Below are 20,858 nucleotides of genomic sequence, written 5' to 3' on the forward strand. Positions count from 1 at the left end.
CAAACAGTTGGTTGACTAATTGAGATATTTGTGTAACATCATACCTATTTGTTATGTGGTTGGAATAGTGAGTAGGTTTATAAACAAACTAAAGTGGTTACATTAAAGGGACTCTAAGGTATGGATTTTTGTTCCCTTATGGTGTTAAATCTGACACATAGCTTGTATGCCATTTTAACTCTGATCGGTGTGGAGATAAAGTTGACAAAAGAAGTACTTTTGGAAAAATTTCAAGTATTTGGGAGGTCCTTCTTCTTGGTGCTCTAAGAAGCAACCAGTGGATGCATTTTCAATCTGTGAAGCTGTGTACATTGCAGGTGCTTTGACTGTGTATTGCAGGATTTGAAGATCAAGGTGAGCAAGCCTCTTAAGTTGATGATTGACAACAAATCAGCTATAAGTATTTCCTAGAATTCAGTGCTCCATGGAAGGAGCAAGCACATTCACACGAAGTTCCATTTTATGAAAATTAAGTCTAAAATGGTGTGCTAGAAGTTGTACACTGTAGCACCCATAAGCAACTTGTTGATGTTATGACAAAAGCTATCAAGACTGAACACTTTGTCCATTTGCGGAATGGAATTAGTGTTGTAGCTTTTGGTTAGATGAATGTGAATTAAGGGATGGTGTCAGAAGTAATTCATGTTCAGAAGGTCTTGGTTCATAAGGTGTTGTGACTCGGAAGCAGAAGCTTCTGAGGTTTTGTTGTTCTAGAAGTTGTATTGTAGCTTGTGGATGTTTAGTTTTGTTGTTGTGCCTATGTGGTAGTTAGCATAGTTAGTAAGCTTTTAGTTTTGTCTACGTGACATGTTTTTTTGTTGTATTTAAACAACTCTTGTACTCCCACAATCATTAGAAATGTGGTCTGTTGAGTAGATGTGAACTTCTGGGTGTCGGAATGTCAAAGTTTTTGAATTTTCACGCTAGTTAAAAGTAATTGTAATTTGTAGACCTGAATTTTTACTGCAGTTAAGAGTAATTGCATCTCGTAGACGGTCAGGTGATAAAAATTTGAGTCGGTGATATCCTAGTGATGAAAATAGTCGATCGGGAATGACACTTTCCATGAAAGTAATTGGAAATGTGGTCTAGGGAGTAAATGGCTAACTCTAGGAGTTAGAAAGTTGAAACTTTTGAATTTTCACACCAATTAAGAGTAATTGCAATTTGTAAACGGTGAAATGATCAAAATTCGAGTCAATGTTATTCCAATATTAAAAAGAGTCTATCGGGAGGGATCCTTTCTATTTGAAGTCATTGAAAATATAGTCTGAGGATATATTGCAGATCTCCAAATGTCAAATTTTCGAATCATCAGTGTCTATAAATATATAAAATAAACTTTCTATTTCCAGTGAATAAATTACTATAGTAATCCATTTATTCTAGAAACGTATAAAATTTGAAGTACTTTTTAATCTATAAGCCTATATTATAACTTAATTTGTCTTCTTGTCAATTATATGGAAAATTTTGCGAGAGCTTTCTTCTCTTTTTTTTTTTTTTCAATTTACGTTATCAATGAAATACAATTGTCTATATTTTATGGTTTCGGATTCAATAAAACAGTGATAAAATGTTAACTGGGTTTAACTTAACTCATTATACTCTCATTAATGATAAAATGTTAACATAACTCATTAGTGAGAGTTTAACTTTATAACCCAAAATAATAATGATGAACAATTAAGAACATAAAAATGACAAACATTATTTTTATTGAGATAAACAAAATTCAAAAGCAGTCCATCACCATACAAGAGATGAAAATAAACCAAAGAACATAAATTGTTTTATTCAGATAAACCAAATTCAAAAGCATTCCATACAAGAGATGAAAATAAAACTAAGAACATAAATAAACTAGCAATTCGCAATTAAATGAACCAACATGTTTTATAGATCTCTTGACGATTAACAAAGGCAAGTACCGCAAATATGATTCCCCATAAGACCAAAACGACGATACCTGCTGTGTTCGAAACAAAGCTCATCACTTCTACAACAGATACTACGGTTGTTATCACAAGTATGTAAAAGATTTCAAAGATGCTATTGTTAACAGGGTGGTCTAGAGTAATCCATAGTATATTTACTTGAAAGACTAAAACGAAAATGATAACTAAAACCATAGACAGCACTTCGTATTGAGATTTGTCCATGAGATGATGAGCAACAATGGAAGAATTTGATGGGTTTAGCTTAAGGAAGAGCAGCAATAGCAGGCATAATGCAACTGAGACACACACTACCAATACACTCCTACTATTGTCCCGGTCCAATCCACCAGACGAATTTGATTCTTCTTCCATTGCAATCACATGATCTTTTTTGCTTTTTTCATCGATCGTAATCCTAATCACTTGATTTTCCATGCTTTTTTCTCTATTAAATTAATATATAGGTTTCTTAAATTGTAGAGAAATTAAAAACCGAAAGAGAATATTAAAGGGATGCAGTACGTACCTATGATTAATTGGAGGAGAGGGTTTAGATTCTTACGGCAATCACTGTAACTTGATTAGAGAGAGCTCTCAAAACATAAACCGCTTGAGAACTGAATTACATGGACTTAAAACCTAATTACACTGGACAAGTTTGTTATTATTGGTTATTGATTAATATTACGTGTTCATTAAAATGCGGCCATGACTATTTCATCATTTTCACTAGACAAGTTTGTTATTATTGGTTTTTTTTTTTTACTCATTTATTTATTTAAAATTGAATATTCATTAAATGTGTCTTATTTTTTTTAACAATTTCTTTGGAGACCCCTCAAGGAGAGAACCCCTACTAAAAATCTAAAATATCCCTGTTTCAGGGAAGCATCTCCGAAGTAATTTTTTTTTAGATTTTTCCAGAATTCGAAGATGCATCTTTGAAAACACTTAAATTTCAAATTAAACGTTATATTTTAACTGTCAGGTATTTTTTCGGAGATGCATCTCCGAAAAAAGCTGTTCATAAATAATTTCCATACTTCACTATTTCATCATTTTCATCCAAACTAAAACATAAACCCTCTCTAAAATCTCCATCATTCTCAATCAATTTTTCGTCTTCAAATCAAGTTTCAACCGGTTGATCATACTAAAAGGAGCATACAAAGCTACAATTTGAGGTAAACATCATTCATATAATCTCTTATTACACTATATTGTTGCTGATTTAGGATGAAAAAAACTGCGTCAGTTCAGAAGTACATTTCTGAAATAAACCACCTAACAAATTTCGGAAATGCACTTCCGAAATAAGGTCTGCAGAAATTAAAAAAACAGCTTTTTGTATTTTTGCATATGTTAGGTATGGCGCATCCGGACAACATTGCGGCCGATTAGTTAGAAGTTCCAGAAGAGGTCAACGTTGATAAAGAGCCGGTTAACGATGTTAAAATCATTACCGTTGCGGTGGATAATTTACAAATGATATGAGTTTCGCTTGTCGTGAACAATTGCTTGATTGAGTTCGAAGTGAATCTAGTAGACTTGGATTTGCCATTGTTATATTAAGGTCCGACAATGGAAGTAGCAGACGGAAAGCTTTTGTCGTGTTGAATTGCAAGAGGGGTGGGAAGTATGTACCAACAAACCGGGTGTTAAAACACAATGACACGTGATCGAGAAAGTGTGTGTGTCCATTTAAGTTGCGCGTGACTCGTAAAATTGATGATATGTGACATTTTAGCGTCATTTGTGGAGTTCATAATCATGCCTTGGAAACTAAGTTACACTGACATTCAATTGCTTGTCGGTTGTCCCGCGAAGAGAATGTTGTTATTTCGGAATTATCGATAATCAAAGTGGCACCGAGAAATATACTTGCCGATTTGAAGCGAAAAAAAACAGATAGAGTTTCAAATATCAAGCAAGTATACAATGAAAACACAATCTTGAAGTCATGAAAATGGGCCCGAGGTCGGAAATGCAACACCTTTTGAAACTTTTGGGCGATAACCAATACGTTTCAAGCTTCCGAACGTGTGAGGACAAAGTTATGGTGCGTGACATATATTGGACTCATCCCGTAAGTATCAAGTTATTCAACACATTTTCAACCGTTCTTGTAATGGATTCGACGTATAGGACTAACAAGTATAGGATTCCGCTTCTAGAAATTGTTGGTGTGACCTCCACGGACAAGATATATTTGGTTGGATTTTCTTTTTTGGAATGTGAGAAAAAGAGAACTTTACATGGGCTTTGGAAATATGTAAGCCTTTGTTGGTTGATCAAAAGGCGAGGGAGACGTTCAGTTCCCCTCCTACTCAGACTCCGCCATCGCCACTAAGTGGTTCTCATACAGCTCTATCAAGCTGAGGAATCGGATATGGGCTCCACTCGTCGCCCGACACTCATAATCAGCCATGTTTGAGTCCATACCCAGATAGTCGACCATCCAGTCAATCGCCTCAACCCTCTTGTGGTTCCTCATCTAGATCGAGGAATCAGATGGCTCGGGCGTGTTCTTCCCATCAAGAGGAGGTATCGGAGGATGAGGAGGAGGTGAGATACGAGGAGGAGATACTTGATGCTGACCCTCCGCACATGGAGGAGGAAGAGGAGGATGAGGATGGCTTCTCGGGAGGTCCTAGGGACACTTCCTTGTTGATTTCTTACCACGACCACGTTGCTCGACGTGTTTGGGAGGGAGAGTTATTTTTTTAATTTAACCGACTTTATAATTTAACCATTTTTTATTTAGTTTTTTACTTCACTTTGTCTTAACGGTCTAACTAATAATCTTTTTTTTTTGTTTTTGGTGTAACAGGAAAGGCCGATGATAAAATCTGTGAACCACACGCAGAAATTTTTTTATCTGTTTATACCAGGGGCCTAGTGGTTTAATGATGTTGTAGCTGATTCCGAGCTCGGCGGGTTGTGCATGACCGGATATACCACTATCAGCCACGACATGCAGGGGGCTTTCGTGGAGCGGTGACACAAGGAGATGTCTTCTTTCCACTTTCCTGTTGAGGAGTTGACGATCACCTTGCACGATGTTCAGTGTCTGCTCCACTTGCCGGTCAGTGAGAGGCTGATGCACCATTCCCAGATAAATAGGGTCGAAGCGATTGAGTGGATGGTCAACTATCTGAGTATGGACCCAAATATGGTTGATTATGAGTGTCAGGCGACGAGTGGGGCTCATATCCGATTCTCCAACTTGAGAGAGTTGTGTGAGAACCACTTGGTGGCGGCGGCGGAGTCCGAGCAGGAGGGGGACGGGCTTTTTACAGAGTATCGCCGAGCAGGAGGGGGACAGACTTTTTACAGAGTATCACCTTCGCTTAACGACAAGGGAGACGTTCAGTTCACCCCATTTGAAGTCAAGAACGACGAAGATTTAGCGGTTTTGTGGATAACTTTCGACCGATTTTCTTCGAAGGGTCCGATCGAGTTAGATGCGAAACTTTAAAGATCGGGAGCCGACGTTATCAAAATGTCGACTCATCCTCAACTACTCGTGTTTAACAATATGTAACTTTAATTTCATGTTCTGTGATGTTTGTAATTTTGATGCTTTATAATAAATCGAAGCGTTGTTCGTTTGTTTTATGATTTCTGTATCACACAAGATTTCCGAAGTACATCTCCGAAATATTCTTAGGGGTGAATTCGGAAGTGCATTTCCGAAGTCACATTTTTTCTAAAGAAAAAAAACTTTATTTTGAATGTATATCAAATCACTTTTTTTTTAAAAAAAATATATTTTCAGAAGTGCATATCCGAAACTACCTTTTTATAACTTCGGAGATGCATTTTCAAAATATAAAAATATTTTGAGAATTTCGCCGCGAGTGTAAAAGAAAAATTAGAAAATCTATAAAGAAATTGTGTTTTTTTATCTGGTCATGGGCCAATTTGCTCAATTTGATGTTTAAATAACCTAGCTCGTTTAATATATAAAAAAATAACTTTTTCTTAAATTAATTTTTTTTCATTCAGTTTTAAAAATAATCCACCAGTCGTAATTAATTTTGGTTCAACATGTAAGTGTTGCCTATTTTCCCACAAATATATTGACACAAATGAATGAATTGGACCCACCAAAAGAAAAAGTGATGCATGGATTCTTTAAAAAGAGATATCCTACTTAGGGCTGTTTTCGGTCCGGTTCGGTCCGGGTATTTGCTATCCCGAGAGCCGGACCGAAATAGTATCGGGTAAATCCGGACCGGACCGAAACAGTGATGGATCAATTTTTTGGACCGAAACTGGACCATTACTTCGGATATCCGACAAAAGTATCCAATTAGTATCCAATATAGTATCCAATTTTGGTATCGGATAAAAAAATTACCCATTCCCGGACCGCATAACATTTGGTCGGTCCAATGGACCGGTTCCACCGGTCCGGTTTCCGGTCCGATTCTCGGATCTTATGGACCAAATACAGCCCTAATCCTACTCCAGAATCTTGGATGCCTATTTATTTAGAAGTACTAGTACGAGTCAACAATTGCATCATTTTCATTGGATTCCCACCATTATATTATATGGATAGTAACAACACTCGCTAATAAGTACTAGTATAACAACACTCGCTAATATTTAGGTGAGAATAGTTTATTTTATTTTATACTACCATTCATCTTTTATGAAGCTCTTGGGAGATTCATTTAGCATGTGTTTGGAAATGAGTTTAGAACCCAATTCTCACGTCTCAATGCATATTTGATATGGAAATGGTGAAGTCACAATTTATAGCTTTACCAAATACCCACATTTTCAAACTTTCCAAATCATGAAAATGTTCAATTTTTTTTCCAATGTGTTAAATATATGTAGTTGTCCTCATGAAGTTAATAGAGAGCCATCAATTAAACAGCAAAAGTCTTCAATTCAATGCAACATTCAAAAAGGGGAAAAAAAATACTATAGTCATATATATAAACTGTACACTTTTTTCCTTACAGCTCTATATTCAATGAAAAACTCATAAAATTGCTCATAGACTCATTTCTTTGCCTGCCCCTACCTATTTATGATCCTAATTCCCATGTCTCCTACGTCCTTTTCCCTACACTCCCATTAAAAAAGACAAAATTTACCCTTTAACCAATGTCACTGTTTCTCTAAAAAGAATCTGTTAACAATAGAAAAGTAAAAAAACAAAAATGAACTGGCCATCACTTCGTTAGTTACAGAAACTCCATTAAATTTATCATTTCAGACTAACACTTGAAATTGATGAAGTTTCTTGTTTCACTTCAAGAGCAACTTCAACTCAAACCCTATACAAATCATTTTCAACAAGCACTACAATAACGAGCGCTTCTAAAATGTCTCTCGTTATTTATTTTATACGCACACATGGCAATACGAGTATAGTATACGGTATGTATACAAACTGAAACAATGGGGTGTACAGCGTCTAAGCTTGATAACGAGGAAACGGTACGGCGGTGCAAGGAGCGCCGCCGTTTCATGAAGGACGCAGTTTACGCTCGCCACTACCTTGCGGCAGCGCATTCTGAATACTGTAACTCTCTTCGCCTCACCGGTTCTGCACTCTGTACATTCGCCGCCGGTGAACCTCTTGCCGTCTCCGATGACATCCCTGCCGTTTTTGTCAACACGTCTACAAAGAACGTTTATCATCCTCCTTCTCCACCGTCACCTCCTCCTCCTGTAGCGACTGTAACAACCTCCAAACCTTCTAATGTTTCTGAAACTCGTCACCGGAAACCGCCGCGGAAGCTTCCACACATTCTCTCTGAATCTAGCGTCTGTTCTACACCTAGAAGCGAGTTGCCAAACTGGTTCTTTCCAACAGCGCATCAAACTCTTTCCACTGCTTCGGAAACCTCGTCGGTTTGGAATTGGGAGAATTTTCATCCACCTCCTTCTCCGCCAACTTCCGAATACTTCCGGCAACGTTCTCAGCCGCCAAACCACAATCCAGACTGTTCAAATTTCGAAGTTCCAGGATCCGATTCACCGTCAGAATCCTTTCACAACACGTTCCACTTGAAAGTTCGTCTTCAGAATCGTGAAATCAAATCTACAAAAGTTGATTCTCTGAACCAACAGCAACGGATCTATTCAGATGCCGAAGATACCGCGAGTGAGAGATCCGAACCAGAACCAGATCGTTCGGAAACGGAACGAGAGGAGGTTCGGTGCAGTGATTGGGAGGGCTGTTACGGTTCAACGAGCTCATCAGATAGGGAGGAAGTAATTGCCGGATTGAAATCATCAGTGAAACCGGAATCAGTTGGCGACGGCGCTATTCCGGCGAGAGAAGACAAGAAAACCGGCGAGGAAGTGATTGAGGAAAAGGTTATGATGAAGCATAAGGATTTAAAAGAGATTGTAGAGGTGATAAAAGAGAATTTTGAAAAAGCTGCGGTGGCCGGAGATAAGTTATCGGAGATGCTACAGATTAGTAGGGCCCAACTTGATCGGAGTTTCAGTCAATTGAAAAGTGAGATTTTTATTTTGCGCGGGAAAAATTGAAATTTTTAATATTAAAATTAGATTTTTATTTTTAAAATGGTTGAATGCAGAAATAGTGTATCACTCGAGTAATTTACTGAGCAGAGTGAACTCGAGTTGGACTTCAAAACCGCCATTGGCAGTGAAGTACCGGTTCGACGCCGGTTCGCTTGAAAGACCGGGCGGTCCGAAGAGTCTCTGCTCCACTTTGGACCGGCTTTTGGCATGGGAAAACAAACTCTGTCAGGAAGTGAAGGTAAGTCTTTGTCGTTATCCCAAAATTACTTTTTATTTTTATTTTTAGTATTTATTGTTTAAATTAAAATAATATTCTTATTTTTTGGGAGGATGTAAATGTTTTGTACTGAGTGCCTGAGTGGAGTGGTCTGATAAATCAATGGCATCTTGACTTGGATCAGTTTTTTATTACTTTCGGTGCATTGTTTACTGTGTCCACAAATTTCTTTCCATCGTTTTACTTTTACACTATGTTTGGTTTTGAGGAAAGATATAAAAAAGGAAAGAAAGTAAATGGAAAGGTTTATTTTCTATTGTTTGGAATGAATGAAAACATGGAAGGAAAGAAAGTTTCTTATGGGACCCACCTAAAAATCTTTTCCGCGCTATAATGAAGGGAAACAAGTATTGGACCAACTTTTATTTAAAAGGACACTATTAACCTTATATAATATCAATAATAATATGTAACCTTGCTAATGCAACGTTTTTTCTCAAACTAATACTATGCAATATTTTTAATTAATAAATGCTCTGTTTTTTTCTAGTATTTTTATAAAAAGTTACGATCCTTTTTTCTTGTTCCTTTTTATGATACATATTTATTGGCCTCACTATGAAAACTTGACAATAGTCATGTTTTAAAAATAAAAATAGTAATATTAAAAATATTGTAACAAGTTAATTTAAAAAAATATTAATAAAACTAAAATTTTAAAAATAAATTTTGGAAAAAATTAAGTAACTAAAGTTGAAAGACTATTAATTTTATTTAAATTTAAAATTAAAAAAACCTCATTTAAAAATTGTTTTAAGTTAATTAATAAAAAATAAAATAAAAATCATAGAAAATTGTTAAGGTTATTTTTGTCAATGTATAATTTTAGATATTTGTTATACTAACTTTTTAACTATCTTTCCTTTCACTTTCTCTCCTACCAAACCATTAAACAATCCTTCCACTTTTCACTTTCTTTCTTTCCTTAAACTTTCTTTCCGTTCACTTTCTTTTCTTTTACTTTCTTTTGTGATCCAAACACTTAATACTATTTGTACTATGTAGTGTCCAGCTACGATGTGTTTGGCTATCTAAATAGATTTTTTTATCACAATGCCACCATTTTGAGATTATAATACCACAAAAGAATTGCTATTTGTACACCATATAATGACACATATAATGACACTATACCGTATAAAACTACTGCTTTATAATTTTTTAATATTTTAATTACTCCTCAAAATTTGAGTTTGTACACAATTTAATATTACCACTCACATGGATATATGGTGTAGAATACAGGTGTACAAATTCAGTGTTATCATATTATTACTCAATACTATAATAACACATCTTGAAATAAAATTCTCAATCTGTCACCTTTTTTCATACTGAATGATCATAAATTGGTCAGAAAGGTGAACATTTTTACCTAATTGAGATTCGGTCAGGAGTTGGCCGACCCTTAACTGTCCCTTTTTTTTTAAATTATTAATTGATTTAATTGATTTTTTAATATTAATAATTGTTTTTTTAATATATTAAATGATTTAAATATAATATTCAATTATTATAATAAATTTAATAATAAAAAAATAAATGTAATAATAATTTTTATTAATGACATAAACAATTTACAAGGAAAAAAAACTTATTTTTTCTTTGGTTTTAGCTTTTTGTTGGACTTTATGACCCTGTGTAATAGTAGGTGGGTCTCTTGTTCCGCATACCCTTGCCTAATGGCAGATCATCGTTTGGTGGAGGTTGCCTTTGTGGAGAATCATCGCAAGATCATCGTCTTGCTGTGATGAACCGGCGCCCATTGCAAAAGCCACTTGTTCCGCAGTTAGAGGCGGTAAATTAAGCGATTCATCATCAGTGAGTTGAATGTGGGGGAGTGGTTGATTTGAAGAAACAAAGGTTTGTGGCATTTGTGATTGAATGTCTGGATAATAGGCATTAGCAGCGTCAAATGTATATTGGAGTTGGGAGAGTGAAGGGGCAGAGGAATGCGCTTGAGATTGAGAGAATGGATGGTCGAAGTCGGGTTGAGGGATTGGGGTGTGATGGAGTGGTGGTCGAAGTGCTGATTGTTGTTGGTGGTAGTAGTAGTTTGTTTGGGGTTGGGGTGTAAGGACTTGGGTGTTGAGATGCTGTGGCAATAAATGTGTGTTGTTGTGTGGTTTGAATGTGATGGTATGTTTGTTGTGGGAATGAAGATGTTTGGGGTTGGAATTGTGTTTGGTTCGTTTGTGAGAATTCTTGATGAAAGGTGGTAGGTGGAGCTGTTTGTTGTGTTGAGGAAGAGGAGGCATATTGACGCGGGTCTGTCAGAAACGATTCTTGCGAACAAATGTATAAATGGAATATTTCTAAACCATTGTATATATTCGTCAGTGTGTTGGAAAGTAGTACTCACATCCCCAATCATTGCCAGATTTTTTCTTTCTTTCCATTGGTTGTTCTCAATGATGTTCAAATCGATATGCCAGCATCCCTTATATAGTTCTTCTTTTTTTCGTGGTGGTCTCAAAGACATCTCGGTAGAGGAGAGATGGGTTAAGTAAACCCAAACTGGAGTCTGACCCTGTCAGCGTGATGCATTTCCATCAGATAAAAACAGATAATATAGGTAGTCGCACTTCACACCCGAGCATCTCGTCGAACACAACGTGGGTAATATGTGTAGGCCCTCCACAAAAACTGCAACACAAAAATAAATAAATAAATTTGAAAGTCGTATCCACGTAGATGAAAGATCTAATATATGGCACGATAATAAACTTACATCTCCATCGATCATGTGATCTAATACGAAACGATATACACCTAGATAAACATTAGGATTTGCAAAATATTCCATACCTCGTTGAGTAAATCTTGCATATTTAAAAAGTGTAATGAGAAATAGGCGTTAATTTAAAAAAAAAAAATATGTGAAATGAAGAATTTACCTAACGGCGTATGGATAAGATAGAACAACTTCACTCCTTGGAGCAAGTTTTGGAATGCGATAGTAGGTCCACACGGCGAGAAGGAGTACGTACACTCCAATACTCTTGACCCCTTTACGACATGCTTTACACATCTCCATGTAAAGGTAACATAAGCAAGCAGACCCCCAACTATATTGGCCGCATTTATCAAGATCTTTGACAAATTAGAACCAACATGAATGCAACAAATTATGAGATTTGTCAGGCAATAATACGATAATTATGCTTAAAATATATAATTTTGCATGCAAAATATTTTGTTCCTCGATTGGTTGACAAATTTTTTGCATGTCACGCATCATGTCGTGGATCCATGTTAATCTTACCGATGACTTCACCCTATTCCCACTACGAGGTTCTATGTCTAAAGCATTCATACACGCATAATCACCTCTTTCAAAACCACCTAGGACAGCCCTCCCATCTATACGGAGGCCGAACAATGTATGTACATCCTCAAGGGTTATTGTACATTCGTCGGTTGGTAAATGAAACGTATGTGTCTCGGGCCTTCATCTTTCAAGTATCGCAACGACGAGCTTGGAATCAACACTTCTAAAGTTGATATTGGCAACACGTCCATAACCGGCTCGTTCCAAGTGAGAGCTTAATAAACTCACTTGGCTTCTCGTCGAATATATGTGAATGTAGTCTAAATCTTTCTGAATCATCCTATACAGAAAATAGACAAAAAGATATCATTTTTTTTGTAAAAACCAAAGATGTATAAAAAAACTAGTAAAAAAACTTACATATTCTGCCACGTTAGCTCTTGTTTTCCTCTGTGTCGTTCTCCCATGGTAAGCAAAGTGGCCATCGTGTGTAATTGAATAATCAGCAAAAAACAGTAGAGTGTATAAAATGATTGTAAAACTCTTAAAGTTGGAAGACGATATGAATTTAGAGTAACAATGAGAGGTTGAATTTATAGTTAAAGTAGATGCATCATATAGTTCATTGGGTTAACAAGTGTTGAGCATGCAAAAAATGATGCATCATATTATCCAACTATGTTGATGACTCTTGCATGCTACCTAGTCTATGATGGGAAAACACATTGCATGAGGTGACAATTGCATGCATGTAAATGTCACCTCATACAGTATGTTTTTTATACAGGTAACGTTTGAAAATACAGGTAAATGCATGCATGCAATTGTCACCCTCATGCAGTGTGTTTTCCCATCATACACTAGGAAGCATGCAAGAGTCATCAACCTAGTTGGATAATAGGGTGCATCCTTCTTTGAATGCTCAACACTCGTTAACCCAATGGACTATATGATGCATCTACTTTGACTATAAATTCAACCTCTCATTGTCACTTCAAATTCATATCATCTTCCAAATTTAAGAGTTTTACAATCCTGATTATTCAATCACACACAACGGCCACTTTGTTTACGATGGGAGAACGACATAGAGGAACAAGAGATAACGTGGTTGAATATGTAAGTTTCTTTATTAGTGTTTTTTTATACATCTTTGGTTTTTACAAAAAAAAAATGATATCTTTTTGTCTATTTTTTATATAAGATGATTCAAAAAGATTTAGACAACATTCGCATATATTCAACGAGGAGCCAAGTGAGTTTATTAAGCCTCACTTGGAGCGAGCCGGTTTTAGACGTGTCGCCAATATCAACTTTAGAAGTGTTGATTCCAAGTCCGTCGTTATGATGCTTGAAAGATGGAGGCCTGATACGTTTCATTTGCCAACCGGCGAATGTACAATAAATCTTTGAGGATGCACATACGTTGTTCGGCCTCCGTATAGATGGGAGGGCTGTCCGAGGTGGTTCTCAAGGAGGTGATTATGCGTGTATGGATGATTTAGGCATAGAACCTCGTATGGGGATAGGGTGAAGTCATCGGTAAGATTGACATGGATCCACGACATGATGCGTGACATGCAAAAAATTCGTCAACCAACCGAGGAACAAAATATTTTGCATGTAGAATTTTATATTTTAAGCATGGTTAGCGTTTTATTGCCTGACAAATCTCATAATTTGTTGCATTCATGTTGGTTCCAATTTGTCAAAGATCTTGATAAATGCGGCCAATATAGTTAGAGGTTTGTTTGTTTATATTACCTCTACATGGAGATGTGTAAAGCATGTCGTAAAGGGGTCAAGAGTATTGGAGGGTGTGTACTCCTTCTTGCCGTGTGGACCTACTATCGCATTCCACAACTTGCTCCAAGGAGTGAAGTTGTTCCATCTTATCCATACGCCGTTAGATAAATTCTTTATTTCATATATTTTTTTTTTTAAATTAACGCCTATTTCTCATTACACTTTTTAAATATGCAAGATTTGCTCAACGATGTATGGAGTATTTTGCAAATTCTAATGCTTATCTAGGAGGATATCGTTTCGTATTGGATCACATGATCGCTGGAGAGTAAGTTTATTATCGTGTCATATATTAGATCTTTCATCTACGTGGATACGACTTTCAAATTTATTTATTTTTGTGTTGCAGTTTTTGTGGAGGGCCTACACATATTACCTACGTTGTGTTCGACGAGATGCTCGAGCGTGAAGTGCGACTACCTATATTATCTGTTTTTATCTGGTGGAAATGCATCACGTTGGCAGGATCAGACTTCAGTTTGGATTTACTCAACCCATCCCTCCTCCGCTGAGATGTTTTGAGAACACCACGAAACAAAGAAGAACGATATAAGGGATGTTGCGTATATCGATTTGAACAACGAATGGAAAGAAAGAAAAAATTTGGCAATAATTAGGGATGTGAGTACTACTTTCCAACACACCGACGAATATATACAATGGTTTAGAAATATTCCATTTATACATTTCTCACAAAAATCGTTTCTGGCAGACTCGCGTCAATATGCCTCCTCTTCCTCAACACAACAAACAGCCCCACCTACCACCTTTTATCAAGAATTCCCACAAATGAACCACACACAGTTTTACTTCGACCACCAAACAAACTACTACTACCACCACCAACAACAATCAACACTTCGACCACCACTACATCACACCCCAATCCCTCAACCCGACTTCGACCACCCATTCTCCCAATCTCAACCGCATTCCTCTGCCCTTTCACTATCCCAACTCCAATATACATTTGACGCTACAAATGCCTACTATCGAAACATTCATTCACAGATGCCACAAACCTTTGTTTCTACAAATCAACCACTCCCCAAAGTTCAACTCACTGATGATGAATCGCTTAATTTACCGCCTCTAACTACGGAACAAGTGGCTTTCGCAATGGGCGCCAGTTCATCGCAGCAAGACGATGATCTTTCAAGGATGATTTTCCACAAAGGCAACCTCCACCAATCGATGACCAACCGTTAGGCAAGGGTATGCGGAACAAGAGACCCACCTACTATTACACAGAGTCATAAAGTCCAACATATGCCAAAACCAAAGAAAAAATAAGCTTTTTTCCCTTGGAAATTGTTTATGTCATTAATTAAATAAAATTATTATTACATTTATTTTTTTTATTATTAAATTTATTTTAATATATTAAAAAATCAATTAATAATTCAAAAAAAGGAAAAAAGGTGGTCAAGAGATTAAGGGTCGGCCAACCCCTTGCCGAACATCAACTGGGTAAAAAAATATTCAACTTTCTGACAAAACCCATGGCCGAACCAGTATGGAAAAAGGTGGTGTATTAGAAATTTTATTTCAAGTTGTGGTATTAAAATCTCAAAAAGGTGTTATTGTGGTAAAAAAATCTTAATAGGTTCAGTTTCAAATCAATGGAGTAACAAATATGCATCCTATTTTTCAAATCTGTCCTACTCAAGAGATTAGTTATTCAAATTTTTCAACCACATTTTTCGTCATAAGAGATCTTCACTAACAAATGATGGAGGTGAAGATCCAAATTCTTCATTATAATCTTTTGACACTATTCAAAGTAGATAAATTCCTTGAGTTTTTTCTTACTCATTCTCGGTGCTCTTAATTAGAGTCTCATATTGTCCCCTTTCTTAGTTTCTACTCAACAAATTTTCTTAGTATTTCTTTAATTATGTCAGGATAATAAATTGTTTTTGGAAAAAAAATATTTTAAGTCAATTAACCATTATTTAAGAGTGTATTTTAGAACGATGCCTATAAGTTACAATGCAGTAGGATATTGTACTATTTTAGAACGATGCCTATAAGTTACAATGTTGCTGTTGAGAGAATGAAAATAAATATCGTTTAAAGAGTGAGAACAATGTTATCATATGGCAAGTTACCCAAAAGTTTTTAGGGTGAGGCTCTGATGACTGCAGTTGATTTGATAAACTTATCACTTTCAACTCCGTTGAATTGTGATGTTCCAAACAAGTTTTGTGCAGATGTATCCTACAACCATTTGAAGGTGTATGACTGTAAAGAATTTGTTCATGTTCCAAAAGATGAGAGATCAAAACTCGACTTCAAGTTGAAGGAATGCGTCTTCTTGGAATATAGAATTGAAGAACTCGAGTACTGACTATGGGATCCTATTGATAAAAAGACTATTAGAAGCAAAGATGTTGTCTTCCTTGAAGACTAGAATATTGAAGAGATTAATATGGGAGCTAAGCATGTTATTTCTGAAGAACCTTCAATCAACTTGTGTCTAATTCCTCCTCTAGAGTATTATAGAAGAGATGAATAGAAGATATTATAGATGCAGAAAGTGAACCTCAAATTTATAGTGATCCAGCTGAAGAAGTAACAAATGGTAATAGAAACAATGGTGATGATGGAGACATGTTGAAGACTATGAGGATGAAGAACAAGAGCCCTAATTAAGAAAGTCAATAAGGACACCTAAACCGCAAACCAAATATCGTACAACAGAATTTGTGTTACTCGCTTATGGTGGAGAACCAAAGTCTTATGAAGAAGCTATGACGAATAACATCAAAGAGAAATGGTTGAAAGCCATGCAACAAGAAATGCAATATTTGCATGAGAACATGACATATAAATTGGTAGATTTACCGAAAGGTAAATGAGCACTCAAAAACAAATGGGTGTACAAGTAGAAGAGTGAGGAGAATAATTCACAACTTAGATACAAGGTAGGATTAGTTATGAAAAGTTTCAGTCAAAAGAAAGACATGACTTAGAAGAGATTTTTTTCATACGTGGTAAAAATGTCATCAATTTGAGTAGTGCTTGATTTGGCAGTAAGTTTGAATTTAGATGTGGAATAGGTAGATGTGAAGACTGTATTTCTTCATGGCGGTTTAGAAAAAGAAAATTACAGGGAACAACTAGTGAGATTCGTAGTCAAAGGCAAAGAAGACTTAGTATCTCAGTTGAAAAAGAGTTTATATGGACTTTAGTAGGCACCGCGTCAATGTTATAAGAAGTTTGATTCCTTCATGATTGATCACGAATATCGAAGGAGTACTTCTGATTATTGTGTGTTTGTGAAGAGATTTGTTAATGTCAAGTTCATCATACTACTTTTGTATCTTGATGATGTGAGTTCATTGTAAAACAAAGTAATGAGAAGATCAGCAAATTGAAGAATGAAATGAAGACGTATTTTGTTAAGAAAGACTAGAGACCGACAAAACATATTATTTGGTATGTCCATCCATCGTGATCGGAGGGAACACAAGTTGTGGCTATCACAAGAAAAGTATATCGAAAAGGTATTGAAGCGGTTTCACATGGAAAAGGAGGAAATGCACAAGGTGCATATGCCTCCGTTGTTGGAAGCTTAATATATGCAATGGAATGCACGCGAGCATATATAACACATGCGATTGGTGTATTTTAATTGGTATCGTTTTCAACAATGTGGTGTCTCATTCTTTTGTGGTTCAATACCATCCAACGGAACCATAGTTTATGTATGGATTTGCGATGAATTTGGCAAAATCACACTCTACACCATGATTTTCTTGAAGCTCTAGTTTTTGAAAGAAAAAAAAAACAATGGCTCATGCTGATTCTCCAATCTCACTGCCAATTAAAAAATGTGCTTATCTTGTTCTGATGCATTTTTTATTACAACCAATTTTGTTTCAAAGCAAGTTTGACTGAAAGATATAAAACAACTTGTGTGCACTGCTAATTCTTTTGCTTGCATAATTAGGGCAGAGAAAGTGTTAAGATTGAACATGAAAGGAAACTGTCAGCTCTGCAGAATCAAGAATGCAAGGGAGGTGATGATGAAACAAAGATAGAGAGAACCAAGGCTACAATTACAAGGTTACAGTCACTAATTATTGTTACATCTCAAGGTGTGTCTACTACCTCAGCTGCCATTAATGATCTTAGAGACTCTGATCTTGTTCCTCAACTTGTTGAGCTTTGTCACGGGTATGTACGTCTTGATTTTGCAAAAATGATGAGTTTAAAGATAGAGTTGCCTCTGACAGATTAATTATTCTATTATGTTTGTGATTTGTAAAAAAAATAGGATCATTTACATGTGGAGATCAATGCACCAGTACCATGAAACTCAAAGCAAGATTGTACAGCAAGTCCGCGGCCTTGTGAACCGATCTTCAAAAGGTCACTCAACATCTGAATCACACAAACAGGCAACTCGAGATCTCGAATTAGCTTTGTCAGCTTGGCACTCGAGTTTTATCCGAACCATAAAATTTCAAAGAGACTTTATTCTATCTATACATGGCTGGTTTAAGTTGAATCTTATTCCAGTCACTAACGATACCAACATCAAAACCATTGAACCATCTGTTGCATTTTCCTTTTGTGATGAATGGAAACTAGCCCTCGACCGTGTTCCGGACACGGTTGCTTCAGAAGCAATCAAAAGCTTCATCAATGTTGTCCATGTAATATCTGAAAAGCAATCTCAAGAGCTCAAGATTAAAAAGAAAACCGACACTGCTTACAAGGAGCTTGAAAAGAAATCTTCATCTTTAAGAAACATAGAAAAGAAGTTCTACAACTCATATTCTATGGTTGGTATTGGAATAATTCCAAACTCCGCGGATCATATTGGACAAGGCTTGGATGCAAGAGACCCTCTTGCTGAGAAAAAATTGGAACTTGAAGCTTGTCAAAGACGCGTCGAAGATGAAAAGATGAAGCATTCAAAGGCTGTTGAGGTTACTAGAGCCATGACACTTAACAATCTACAGACAGGTTTGCCTGGAGTGTTTCAGGCATTGACAAGCTTTTCTTCTTTATTCATTGAGGCTCTTGAGTCAGTATGTGACAGTTCATATGCCATCAAGTAGGTGATTTTATAATTTATGTAAATACTAAGAATTTTGTGATTATAATTTTCCCTCTTGTGGGAAAAGAGATTGGCTCTTTTTGTTCATGGATTGATGTGTTTGATTTATATAACCTAGAATGGTGAATATTCCATTACTCTAGTTTTCTTGCATACATATTTATCATCTGATTATTTAATGAAAGCTCCACTAGATGGTTAACCATTGGACAATCATTTGAACTTGACTTGATAGAAAGGGACGTCAATTGTTTTGAAGCTGTGAATACTGATTGAAGAATAGTGTATTCCTATCCTTCTACAAGACATGAATAGTAACATTAAAAAACATAGTATGTCCCAATTCCAAGGCGTGCTACCAATATCAGTATGAGTCCTAAACTAAAGAGTTTTGCCCAATGATAATATTTGATGATGGAAGGCTAAAATTACAAAGCTTCTTCGCAGTCTCTTTTAACATGCACGACGGATTCAAGTTCACCTTGACATTGCGAGAAACTACTATTAGTCGTTGCATTAGTGTCAGTTCTTCATTTGTCATTAGTTTACCACGAGAGATTTTCCCTCCAAGGCTGGCGAGTCCATTCAATTTGTCTAATAAGATTGCCGCCCCGTGATTAAAAAAATGTCTAAAACAACCTTTGAGATCAAGGGTCGTCTGATCAAAGGTCAAATGTAAATGGCTCTCCACACATTATAACAATGATTTTTCAATTGAATCTTGTCATACCCCAAATTTGTCCTACCCTTTAATTTTTAACTGGCTTAGACTTCTCATCTCATGTACATACTCCATTAGGGCATCAACATAACATCATGCATCATTAATCAATATATTTGGCATGGGAACAAAGATCCTGGTAACTAGGGTTAATTCCCTAATTCTTGAAATGATCAAAGGTGTGGGCCAGCTTCATTGGGTTCTACTGAGGACGTATTTCATCAGTTGCCATCATTTATCAAGAAGGTTTTCTATTCCTTTAACCACAAGGCATTGATTATGGATTTTGCACAAGAGAATGATGTGAATTCACTAGGTTTCATTCCATAAATCAAGGTTTTGTTTATTATTGATTCTAAGTAACTGTGTTACTTAAGGGCAAGATGTTATCTCTTTGGTCCTCATGCAAGGTTAATGATGTTGTAAAATTAAAGAAGTTTGAAAGGTTTTTACTCTCATGCAAGACTTGGATAATTCGGTGTATAATGAGAAAAAAGGTTTGGAAATGTTTGGAGTCATTGGGAGAATGCTAGAAGTAATGGCACAACTTCGACTTTTTTGGTCAAAGTCAACCATGGAATGTTGACCTTTTGACCGAAGTCATTTCTCTTGGTCATCCTATATGCCCATCAAGGTCATTTGGTTTCAGATTCATTCAAGTGTACAAAATCATTTATATTGATTACGAAAGTCAAATAAACATGGCAAGTTAATGTACAACACACAAGTCAAAGACACATTCAAATGGGAAATTACATCCTGGAGGTTGAGTTGCTTACAAACACAAGAAAGCCCATTACAAAAATCAGGATTGAAGTTACATGAAAAAACTTAGAGTTTGACTTTGGTTTCCTCAATCTATCCTAAGGCATGTTCCTCTCCAATTCAGCAGCTTAAAGACATGTTCCTCTTCACTTCATCGTCATTCCAAGGTTGTTCCACCACGTCAAGGCTTTGAAAATGCTCCATTGATTTTGCCACATGCATCAAGTGAAACAAAAGAATAATCAGCACAGAAATACATAAGTCAGCCCCATGCATTCAAACACATCCCACACAATACAGAAAACTAAGTTCAAACCACAAGCCACACAATAAGCCAGGCCAGTATGCATATGTTCACATCAATCAGCATGACTAACATCTAACAGCATATTCTACAAGACAAAACCAAAACAGAATCACATAACCATAGTCTAACCATATCTCAAACTAACTCCGACAGACTATATACCAATCCACAACCTATAACC

The 20,858-nt window shown here is 36.2% G+C and overlaps 1 protein-coding gene across 1 annotated transcript; it reads left to right on the forward strand.

The window, feature by feature from the left end:
• The first annotated feature begins 7,088 nt into the window (after window positions 1–7,088).
• Window positions 7,089–18,971, forward strand: LOC131616091 (nitrate regulatory gene2 protein-like). Its single transcript, XM_058887327.1, has 4 exons — window positions 7,089–8,430; window positions 8,513–8,697; window positions 17,769–17,995; window positions 18,096–18,971. The coding sequence occupies exons 1-4, from the start codon at window positions 7,362–7,364 to the stop codon at window positions 18,883–18,885; spliced, it is 2,271 nt and encodes a 756-aa protein (XP_058743310.1). The 5' UTR covers window positions 7,089–7,361; the 3' UTR covers window positions 18,886–18,971.
• The last annotated feature ends 1,887 nt before the right edge of the window (window positions 18,972–20,858 follow it).

The sequence above is a fragment of the Vicia villosa genome, linkage group LG7 (genome assembly GCF_029867415.1).
Source record: "Vicia villosa cultivar HV-30 ecotype Madison, WI linkage group LG7, Vvil1.0, whole genome shotgun sequence".
NCBI lineage: Eukaryota > Viridiplantae > Streptophyta > Magnoliopsida > Fabales > Fabaceae > Vicia > Vicia villosa.